This window comes from Poecilia reticulata, chromosome 6, assembly GCF_904066995.2.
Source record: "Poecilia reticulata chromosome 6, P_reticulata-male-v2, whole genome shotgun sequence".
Classification (NCBI taxonomy): domain Eukaryota; kingdom Metazoa; phylum Chordata; class Actinopteri; order Cyprinodontiformes; family Poeciliidae; genus Poecilia; species Poecilia reticulata.
In genome coordinates, this window is record NC_088835.1 from 6,432,673 (window position 1) to 6,444,856 (window position 12,184).

Here is a 12,184-nt window from a genome sequence, read left to right on the forward strand (position 1 = left end):
TTTTTTCTGGGCTGGTTTTAGACAGAGAAAGTCTAATTTTACCTGTCTTAAACAGTGGTAGGACTACGGAAAAGTTCAGATAAAACTGCTGAGTCAACAGCATACTCTCAATGTCACCCGTGACATTACCAGATCTATCAGAGATCTAGAGATGAACATCATGGAATTAGAACAACTTAGTGAATCCACAGGAAATCGAGAGCATATTGAAGCTCTCAAATCCAAAAGGCTAACTTTAGCAAACCTGCTGGATAATAAAGTCCAAGGCACATTGGTCAGGTCCCGGGTTCAGAACATCACAGAGATGGATGCTCCCTCTAGCTTTTTCTTCAGCTTGGAGAGGAAGCACAGGCAGAGGAAGCAGATCCACTCCTTGCTGTCAGACACAGGGCAGCGACTGAGTGAACCAGGTGAGATCAGAAGGAGGGCTGTGGAGTTTTACCGTTCTCTGTTCCACAGCGAATACAAAGGGAATGAGGAACTGTTCAGGGAAGTCTCCGGTTCATTGGGTTTACAAACTGGCTTGATTTCATTAGATCAAGAAAAGGCATTTGACCGCGTTGAACACGGCTTCCTCTGGAAAACCATGAGGGGGTTTGGGTTCAGCGAGGGTCTCATTGCCAAGATCCAGGTACTGTACAGTGACATTGAGTGTGTGCTGAAGATCAACGGTAGCCTGTGTGCTCCTTTTAGGGTGTGTACAGGCGTTCGACAGGGCTGCGCGCTCTTGGGGATGCTCTACGCACTCTCCCTGGAACCCCTCCTCCAGAAAATACTCTTGAGTGTTCCTGGTCTGGTTTTACCTGGTTTTAGTAACAATATTGTTTTTTTCTGCCTATGCTGATGATGTTGTTGTTTTTATAAAAGATCAGCAAGATGTAAATGTTTTAACCGAGATCACAGAGAAGTTCTCTGCTCTGTCTGCTGCGAGGGTGAACTGGGGAAAGAGTGAAGCCCTGGCTGTCGGCGAGTGGTCTGTTGGGCTCCCAGTTCTCCCTCGAGGTCTTATTTGGAAAAGAGATGGTTTTAAGTATTTTGGTGTGTTTTTAGGTGATAAAACTATTGTAAGTAAACACTGGGAAAACATGGAGCAAAAAATCAAAGACAAGTTGTCTAAATGGAAGTGGCTGCACTCCCAGATGTCCTACAGGGGCAGAGTGTTGGTTTTAAACAACCTGGTGGCATCGCAGCTGTGGCACAAACTTTCTGTTTTAGAACCACCATCTGGTTTATTAGTTAAAATACAGTCAGAGATGGTCAACCTTTTTTGGAACGGTCTACATTGTCTACAGACTGTGTTGTTTTTGCCAAGAGAGGAGGGGGGTCAGGGCCTTGTCCACCTGGCCAGCAGAACAGCAACTTTTCGTCTACAGTTTATTCAGAAATACCTGACAGGATCTCCTGTGTGGAGGGATGTGGCCAGCTGTATCCTCAGACGTGTTAATTTTCTGGGGCTGGATGCTGCTCTGTTTTTAACTGATTTTAGTCTTTTAAAGTTAAAGAGGTTGCCTCAGTTTTATCAGGGTGTTTTTAAATCCTGCGCTCTTTTTAAATTGCAAAGAGAAAAAACGCATAATTCTCTGCATTAGCTTTTAGAAGAACCATTGGTGTGTGGAGCGAGACTGGACGTCCACGATTGCAGCGTGCCGGGACTCTCTGAGGCACTGTCCAGGTCTGGGACGGTGACTTGAGGCATCTGGTGCAGGTGGCGGGACCGGACTTCTCTGACGTCCAGGAAGTTGGTTCGCTACTTGGGATCCGGTCCACCAGACTGGTACGGCGCTTCCTGGAGCGGGTGAAGGAGCGGCTGTCAGCTGAGGAGAGGCGGCTCCTGCAGCTACATACAACAAAAGAGTGCCAACCTGACCAGAATGACCTGTTCCCAGATGTGGTCCTGGATCCTAATTTTGAGGAAGACAGTGGTCCCCTGATGAACTGTACGGATTTGGAGATGGACTTATGTAAAACTAGTCCAAAAATACTGTATAAATTTTGTACAAAGATCCTGAACAGGAGAGCTCTCTGTAAAAGACCCATCAGTGTCTGGAGCAACAAATTCGGAGGACAGAAGCCTCAATGGAGGACTTTGTACAAGCCTCCAATCAAAAAAAGGACTGGTGACCTTCAGTGGAGGATACTGCATGGCGCCATAGCTACGAACTCATTTTTATCGGTCATCAGTCCTGGGGTTCTAAATGGGTGTCCTTTTTGCAATTTGTCTGAGATTCTTTTTCATGTTTTTATGGATTGTGTACGATTGACTAAGTTTTTAAATTTTTTAATGAGAATTTTTAGCCTGTTTGGCGTGGTTTTTACCAATTCTATTTTTATCTACGGTGTGCATTACAGTCGAGCCACTAGTTTTAAATCCCGTATTTTAAATTATTTAATTGCAGAGGCCAAAATGGAAATTTATTTAACTCGTCGTGACAAGATGCAAGCTGGACCTCAAATTGATGCCGTGGCTCTGTGGAAGTGCAACGTTAAAGCTAGGCTTAGATTGGAGTTTTGTTTCCACAGAGCCAAATAGTTTTTTACAACTGTGGGGCTTTAATAATGTATTGTGCACCATTTCAGATCAGGGAGAACTAAATTTTAACAAGCTGCTGATGTAAATATTTATTGTTTTTATTTAGTTTTTATTGTCCTGATTATGTAACAGTTTATTGATAAATTATTGTAAGTAAACATTTTGTTAAAAATATAAAAAAATCTTCTTTTTTTCATACATTGTCAACAAAAGCACACCTACACTGTATAGACGTAGAAAGAGGTAACCTCACCTGTGTGAATGGGTTTCAGACTAAAATGTTGTCTTTATTAAAAATACAGGTGACCACGTTACACATTGTTGCTTCCTGCATTTATCCTTAATGAAATGGCAGCTATGGATTAAGTTTGTGTGACATGGATTCAAAAATTATCATATATATTTTTTTCCCTTCCTGAAAACAGCACCTTGTAAAATTAAGACTCCTTGAACTTTTTCCCAAGTTTTGTGACATTTCAGTTGTAAAACTTTGATTTTAAGTCTTTCAGGTTCCTATTTAATTTTACTTTTAATTTTAATTCATCTGTATTTACTTTATTAATATACAGTTATTTGATTTGATTTTTAGATATTTTATATTCAGTGGGAAGATACTTGCTACTGTGCTGCTGTAAGAAGTGAATTTCTCCATTGTAGGATTCATAGAGAACTATTCTATTCTATTCTATTCTATTCTATTCTATTCTATTCTTTTCTTTCACTGCATGTTTGAGAAATGCTGTTAATCTCTGTGGCAACCATTCAGCTGTGCAAAACTTCTGGGCGGACCTAGCTTCGCCTTAGTTACTAAAGCTGTACAACTTTTGCTGCAGTTTCCTTCAGACTAGCCAGCAGCAGTTAGCAAACACCTGGTGGGACTGCGCATCAGCTGAGCTCATTACATGAGCTACCTCTCAGTGAAATGCTGGTAAAAACATAGAGGAACCATGTTATGATGACTGACTGAAGTGGAGTTTCAGAAACAGCAGGAGTTTTTAAAGAGACAGAGGCCCAATTTCAAGGAATTAAAATACAAAGTCAAATTTATTTTAAGTTTTATTTGATATATGAAGCTATGAAATACATAACCCTACTGCTTTAGCATTTATGTCCAATTCCATTTATCATTTAGATCAATGTTTTGTACAAACTATCAAATATGAGTCAGATGGTTAATGCAGAATCCGTCCATCTGTCTGAGAACACAAACCTGTTCTGATTTCTTTGACCCACTTACTGAAAGCGTCTCCTCTTACTGTCTGTTGTCATCTTAATTGATCAAGCTCACATTCCATCTGTATTAATAGCAACTTTAATATCAATGTGCAAAATCACAGAATTTCCTTCAACACTGAGCTGTACAGTTAAACACATGTGTGTTTCCAATCCGGTCAGCTTGGAAATGGTGTGGAAGGACCGGGGGTAAGAAAAAAAAACAAACAAAAAAAACTATTCCACACCCACAAACAGCCCCCCCCCCTCCCCCCTCCCACTTCTTCTTGCCAGCTAAATTAATTTGATACTATTTTTGAAAGTCAGTGTTTCTAAGGGATACCTAATAACGCAATGACGTCAATGCAGGTCAATAGCACACTGCTGGAAAAGAGGGACAGGGAACGGGAGAGAAAAAATACACACACACACACATATATATATATAGCGAGAGTAGAATGGAGGGAAGCTGGTTAAAGATCTAAATTCCTTCCCTCTTTGGTCTCCAAAAATATTTCCGGCGAAGCTTTTTTTGTTGTTGTTTTTAGTTGATTTTTTTACTTCTTTTATATATATATATGAATGACAGCAGTAGTTGTGGCGTCGCGCTGCTCCCCCCTCTCCATTGATGCTTTCCGTCTCTGTCTGGAAGACACACACACACACGCACGCACACACACACACGCACGCACGCACGCACGCACGCACGCACGCACACACACACGCGCACACACACAAACACAATATACACAAAGAAAGAGAGAGAGGGAGAAAAAAAAACGGCGAGTCCAAGACCGAGCTTTTACATTGCGAGATGAATCGTGTGCGTCTCTCCGCATGCGTAAAGCCCCCTCACCCCCCCACCCCCCCACCCCACCCCATCCCCCTGATTTGGCGGGACCTCGCCATCCGCTGGGTTCCATTTGTGTTTCCCTACTTTTTCCGTTTCTCCGACCACCAACCACCGCCACCTTTCAACTCCCAGACCCCGTAGCCGCCCCTCCCAAGCAAAAAACAAAACCAAAAACAAAACAAAAACCCACCCCTCATTCGAGCAGGCTCCTTGAATCATAAATGGCAACCACAAATATGTCAGTTTACCAAAGAACAGGGAGACGACGCACATCCTGACGCAGGGGGGTAGAGAGAGGGAGAGAGAGGGAGAGAGAGAGAGAGAGAGAGAGAGAGAGAGAGAGAGAGAGACTGTGGGGCGATCCCGCTTTGCCTTGCTTCTGTCGGTGTCAGCCTGCAAACATCATTTTATTTATAGAAATAAAACAAAACAAAACAAAAAATAATCTAAATCTGAAAGGTAAGTGCCTTCGTTTATGGTGCCAGTAGGTGGGAAGTTTGCAGTAAGAGTCGATATTTTCGCACTTTTTTTTTTTTTTGCGGATGATCTGAAGATTAATGTGTCAGTACTCTGGTGATCTGGAGTAGAGTAGCGGGGAATTCCACCCTAACTACAGATCAGCTCGTCGTTTCCAAGGAGGTTTTTGGTCCAGTTTTTTTGTGTGTTTTTTTTGTAAAGCAGAAAGGGGGAAATGTTACGTTAAAGCATGAACTAGTCGAAACATTTGCATTTGTTTTGAGTTCGTCTTCGGGATGATCACGGTAGACCCCTCAGGGGTTGCACGTTGATGTTCTAACTTCGACTTCTGACCCGATTATGATGTAAACACTTCACTGAGATCGTGTTCTGTTGGGATTTTTTGCTTGTGGATGCTAAAATATATATATTGTAATCTGTAATATCCGTGTGTTGGCTTTCCTCTGCTTTTAACTGCACTACTCTGTGGTGAAGCCTCTAGTGAATGAATTCATATTGACTGAGGGGGGAACCTTATCCAAGGTCCATCTGTCATGACTTTGTTTCTTCAGTTGCATGTGGTACCAATGTTCTTATTTCTCCATTGTAGATTGGAACGGGTTACATTCGTTGATTTTTTTCATATTGAAAGTCATTTGCCTTATGGAGATGTTCGCTGAAACACGCACGCACGCACGCACGCACGCACTCACACACACACACACACACACACACACACACACACACACACACACACACACACACACACACACACACACACACACACACACACACACCTGAATGGTCCTTGAACAAGCTGTTCAGCACCAAGGACAGCTCCCACCACGTACCCTCCGGCTCTTCTTAGGGAACCTCGTGGTTTTCTCTTGTCTGTGGCCGCTTTAATGTCCCGATGATCGATGTTTTCAAACGGTTTGAACAGCTGGGTGATTTTTTATTTGTATTTTTTTATCGGTTTTCATCACCGGGTGCTCTACCTCAGATCATCTCACAATGGTAGGTTCGATTCCCCCACCGAGCCTCAACAGGTGCTAAACTATCCTCGGTCAAGACGCTGAGCAACTCCAACGCTACCAATGTGTGTGTTTTTTTATGACTGTTAAAAGAAAAGTGCTGTTTATCTATTGTAATTACTACTTTTATTATATTTTAACTTGGTGAAGAGTGTGTGGACCATCTATTGTTTATTTTTTTCTCTCGTGACGTTAACTTTAAAAATAACCAGAATACATGCTGCACTTTGACGTTACCACCATTTGTTTGGAAAAAACAAACAAACAAAAAAAAAGTTAGGGGTTTGAAATTAATTTTTCATTGGCTCTGTGCAGCTCGAACAAAATGTGAAAGCCCAACTCTGACTTGATGTTGTCTCCTTGGACATGCGGGAACATCACGATCTGTTTCAGACGCTGGGAAGCTGCAGTTAGGTTTTCAACAGGTACTTAAACGATTGCAGCTCATTTTGCATTATGGTTACATTCCCAACCCATTAATTATTCTGAGAAATCATCAGAAAACCGTCAAGTTGAACATATTATTTACTTTGATTGTGTCCATTTCTGAGAAGCGCTTTTATGACACCATGCTTGCTCGTTTAGTTTTTGATTCGGACTTGTTTTTTTGGGGCCGGTAAGTTTTTTCTGAAACGTGATGGACTCTTTGTTACACCAAAATAGCTCCGTATTGAACTCCTGCTACTAGATGACTTTCATTACAGCCATAAAACCCAATTTTTTTTTTCTAGCAGCAATTTAGGAAATGACTTTAAATCATCGGTTGTCAGACCCGGAACCGGACGTCCCCCGTTTACGAATTGACACAAGGTCGGCACGAAACGTCCCGCAGCCTAAACCCCATTTCGTACCCGAATCGAATCTTTTTTTTTTCATCGACATAGGCGTTTTGCATATTGAACAAGAATAATAGAGGAGGGAGTGAGAGGGGGGGGAAGGGGGGGAGTAGTTTAGAGTGTGGCAACATCGGTGAGATTAAGTCACATCGAGATTGGGAGAAGCTTTGACCAGAAACTTGCTGTAGTCCAGAGGGCATGATGTGGTTTGATCTTTGCTTTATCTCGCCGGTGGGATGGGTTTGGGATGAGGAAGTGCTGCGGCGCGGATTTTGTCGACTTCTAGTGGCGTTCTAGGCACACTACACCGTGGAACCTCTGCTGGACTTCCAAACTGGTTGCAGTGATGCTCGACAGAATCATCTTGATAAATACAAGAACCATGTTCACACGTACGTCTATCATTTGTTGTTATTGTCTATCTATCTATCTATCTATCTATCTATCTATCTATCTATCTATCTATCTATCTATCTATCTATCTATCTATCTATCTATCTATCTATCTATCTATCTATCTATCTATCTATCTATCTATCTATCTATCTATCTATCTATCTATCTATCTATCTATCTATCTATCTATCTATCTATCTATCTATCTATCTATCTATCTATCTATCTATCTATCATACTGTTATCATGAACGTGCTCTGAATGTGTCCCCATACATACACGCACGCGCCAGCAGTCACGGATATACAGTTGGCCTACAGGCAAGGATAAAAATAGCACAAAACAGATGCGACGGGCGCAGCCCTTTTCCTTTCTCAGATCCGACTTTTTTCCAGGCTTTCACTCAGTGGATATTAAACGCCACTTTTAATACCCCCCTCCCCCTCCTCCTCTCTCCTCCCCTCCTTCTCCTTACCCCCACCCACAGCCCACCCCGTCCCATCACGTTCGTGTCAACGCGGTGTGTAAGTGCAGACGGACAGAGCAGAGTCGGTGTGTGGAAGGTGATAGACAGAACAAGCGGCGGACGGAAGTTTATTTGTTTTGTTGCCGCCTTTGCGCTGCGATCCGTGGGTATAAAGCTACAGGGTCTGACTGCGTGGGCTATACAGCTGGCTCAGCTCGCCGTTGCTCTTCTTTGTGTGTGTGTGTGTGTGTGTGTGTGTGTGTGTGTGTGTGTGTGTGTGTGTGTGTGTGTGTGTGTGTGTGTGTGTGTGTGTGTGCGTGTGTGTGTGTGTGTGCGCCCGCCAAAATGTACTGGATGGTGGGATATAAATTCTCCCGGACCAAAACAGCACCAACACTTGGGATATATAGAGAAACGGCAGGAGGGGAGAGAGAGAGAGAGAGAGAGAGAGAGAGAGAGAGAGAGAGGAGGAGGAGGAGGAGGAGAGGAAGAGGAAACCCAGATGCTCCAGCCTTAGAGGAGGGATTTTACCTGGAGATAACCTGCTGCAAAAAAAATATAATAAATAAATAAAATCCAGTTTCCAACGAGTCCACGCCGCATTAGCCCGTCTTAAAACTCATTCATTCCTTTTCTATTTTTTTCCCTTCTTTTTTTTCTTCTTCTTTTTCTTCTTCTTCCATAGCACAGTTTGGACAGAGGCGCGCGCAGAGAGGCAGTCTTTAATCACGCTTTACGGGCTGGAAAGTGAGAGAATCTAAACGTGACGTCAATGCCTGACGCAGCCCTTCAACATAAAATGGCTTTTTATTTATTTATTTATTTCCCCCCACCACCACCACCCCTCCTGCTCTCTCTTCTCGTCAGCAAAGCGTAATTACTCAAATTTACAGTGCTCCGTCAACTAGAGAAAAAAGAAGGAAAGAAAGAGAAAGAAAGAAAATCCCTGCAGGCGGCGCCGGGCGGTCCGCGTCCATCACTACTTGGACAGATTTGGCGGTCAGGAGTTTCGGTGAGCTGAAGTAACACCGGAACCAGAAGCTTCTGAAGAGGGCGACAAGACATCAGATGTAGCCGATGTGTTCACAGTGTAGTTGTTAGGAAGTAAAGTGACGATGAAAGGATCAAAACTGACTTATTTATTTATTTATTTTTATTTTATTTATTTGGCGCAACGAATGGAGAACGCTCTTGAGTAGAGTTGGAGAAACAGACAGCCAAAAAAAAAAGAGACATGATGCACTTCACGTAAAGATCCCAAGCCATGCACTCGTGAGTGTACGCTTCCCCCCACCCCCCACTTTTTTTTTTTTTTTTTTTGCACTGCTAAAAATAGCATCATAGTTTTGATCGTGCGCCAGAAATAGACAGACGGGTTTCACTTTTGTAAAGAAAAAAAAAGAGAAAAAAACAAAGAAAGAAAGGAGGCGATCCAACTTGGACGTGCCACTGTAAGCTTATTTGAAAACAAGTGTTTGTGTGTGTTTGTGTGCGTGTGTGTGTGCGTGTCAGAGTGTTAATCTGTTGCGTTTCTCTGTTTCCACTAAAACAAACTCAATGTCTCTCTGTGCATCTCCCTCATTTTCTTTGCAGCTTTGAGAGAGGACGGGCCACACTCACGGTGAGAGACATCTGCACACGCAATGTTGATCCTCATGTACTTCTATGTCTCTGTATGTGTGTGTGTGTGTGTGTGTGTGTGTGTGTATTTATATATAAATGCACACATTGTCATATTTATATATATATGTGTGTGTGTGTGTGCATGCTTCTCTTCCTTCTGCTCTGCCTCGTACTTGACTCCAAGTCATTCGGAGGATTTTTTATTTTTTTTTTGGGAAACACAGCTCTTCCTGCGGAGCAGGAATCTCCCCATTTTTCAGTAAATAAGCTCGAGCAGGGAAAAAAAGTCTCTTTGTTTGTTGGCGCTGTTGAGTCTCTATTACGCGTTTATTTCTCCTCCCTCCCATTTCTGTGCTTAACCGCGAAAGCGAAGGGGGGAAACCCTGCTCTGATTAGCGCCTTACGGACGACTTTCCCATCGGTTTCTTGCTTTATTTTATTTTTTTATTTTACCCTTAACGTCCAAAAGAAGAATCGTGTTCACAGAAAAGCCGCTGGAAGAAAAGGAGAGGAGAGAAGGGAGCTGCTGCTGCTGCAGAGAGCTGGGCGCACCGCATGGGGAAACCCGGGAGCTGTCCAAGCAGCAGTGGTGCTGAAACTACACCAAGTGGCAGTAGTGGGCTGTTGCTGTGCATGCGTGTGTACGTGTGTCTTTTTATATTGTGTGTGTGTATATATATATATATATATATATATATATATATATATATGTGTGTGTGTGTGTGTGTGTGTGTGTGTGTGTCTGTGTGTTCTGTGTGTGTGTGCGTGAATACTCTGGAGTTTAGCTGGTGTTGTTTTTGGGGCACTGCTTGGGTGTGTTTGTTTTCTCCACTTTGAGTGATTTCTCGTTTTTTTTTTTGTTTTTTTTTTCTTAAGATAAAACTTGCTGGCAGTCAATGGCTGGAGACAAACAGACAAACTGTAGCAGGGCTTTTGTCTAACGTAAAACTTTGAATCGAAGCCGGAGGGATTAAAGAAAGAAAGAGAGAAGACGAAGAGGCATCAGGAAAATTTGGATCCGCATAGAAAACACCTGATTACCCCGACTGCCCCCCCCCCCCCACCACCACCACCACCACCCCTCAATCCTTCAGCGTTTTCATTTTTAGCCGTGTTTGCAGTTCTTTATTATCTTTTGCTTCCCGGCGAGCGGACGGCGAACACGAGTGGGAGATGAAGCAGCAACTGCCTGGCACCGTGGCCTCTAGCCTCTCAGACAGAGGGAAGGGAAAAGGAGAAAGGGATCGCCCCCCCACCCCCCTTTTTTTTACGTGGTGGAGGCGCTATGGCGACTGTCTGCGTGGCTCTGCGAGCCCGGCAGGGACAGCAGCGGACAGCACGCTGCCCTGACAATCAGAACGAGACAAATTTCTCAGCATTGCGAACTTCGAGGCTTCCGTACAACAAAGAAGGATAGAAGGGGGACGAGGGGGAGAGAGAAAAACCGTAACAAACGCCTTTTTTATGCAAAAATAAAAATTTAAAAAATCCGTCTTCGGGCGACATTTACGATACATCGCTCCACCTCTTAAAAAAACAACACACACACACACACACAGCAAAGAAAGAAAAATAACAGGAAAAAGACACAATCTCTTTTATCCTTTCGTGGCGTAAAACGCGCCCATGTCGAGCCCTCGCGCAGTAATGCAACACCGAGCGTGTAATTTCAGTGGAAACAACGCGGATTCCCGAGTCGTGACTGCCAAAGTGAGTCATGTGCGCGTTGGCTGCGTCAGGAGAGGCAGTCACTGTGCAGCGCCGACGGTAGGGGGAAGAGTCGTGACTGACTGAGCTGCAAATAAAAAAAGACCACCCAATAAAAAAAAGAAAAAAAAGAAAGGAAGAAAAAAAGAGAAGCAAGAAAAATATATACAAAAACAAAACAGAGGTGGGTGGGGGGGGATATACTCACGGGGAGGGGGGAGAGGGTGTGGTGTTGTTATGGGCTGGGGGTAAGGGGAGGAGGAGGGGCGAGAGCGAAAAAGTGTAAGGGGTCTTAGATAGGTGCTGGGTGGGCTTTTGCGTGAAGTAGTTTCCCCTTCAACCTCCCTGTATCCTCCCATCAGCACACAAAGCTGTTTTTTTTTTTTTTGGAGAACGTCGCTCTGCTTGTTGGCATGCTGGCGGTCTGAATGCAGACAAGTTTCATCAGTGGAGAGAGAGAGAGAGAGAGAGAGAGAGAGAGAGAGAGAGAGAGAGAGAGAGAGAGAGAGAGAGAGAGAGAGAGAGAGAGAGAGAAGCTAGGGGAGTTTCGTTGGGGGAAAATGAGGTGTGTGTGAGGGGTAGGGTAGGGTGGGAAGGAGGGTCCGGTCCGGATCGTGACCCGGCCTCCACCCAACTTCCCCGTACTTGATGGCAGTTTAGTGAGTAGCTGAAGAGCCAGGATGAACGTTTTGCAGCTGCATGTGACAAAAAACAACAAAGAAAACAAAACAACAACAACAAAACTCAAACTAATGGAACTGTTACTGGTGGGGGAAGGAGGGGTGGAGGAAAGTAAAGTAATATAGAGGTAAGTTCCTGTTTCTTTGTATGAAAAAACTTTAAAACAACATCGAAGAAGAAGAAAACCTATTAGAGTCGATTGGAACTGTGCGTGCGCGTGAGTGCGAGTGCGTGAGCGTGAGAGAGGAAAAAAAAGTGGTTCATGGTCGCGGTGAACTCTTCTCTTTCATTTCTTGAATGTGATGTTCTGGGACGCGCTGTTTTCTACATTGTGCTGTACATTTAAAAAAAAAATGTTTTCTTCTTCAGTAACTGTTGCGTTGGACTGCA

General features: G+C 43.6%; 1 protein-coding gene across 1 annotated transcript in view; it reads left to right on the forward strand.

The window, feature by feature from the left end:
- The first annotated feature begins 7,288 nt into the window (after window positions 1-7,288).
- The window catches only part of LOC103465695 (uncharacterized), a 42,324-nt gene continuing 37,428 nt past the window's right edge, over window positions 7,289-12,184 (forward strand). Inside the window, exons 1-2 of the mRNA XM_081607743.1 lie at window positions 7,289-7,313; window positions 9,377-9,404. Of these exons, the coding sequence (XP_081463869.1) occupies window positions 7,304-7,313; window positions 9,377-9,404 (38 nt within the window). The 5' untranslated portion in view covers window positions 7,289-7,303. The remainder of the gene's footprint in view (window positions 7,314-9,376; window positions 9,405-12,184) is intronic.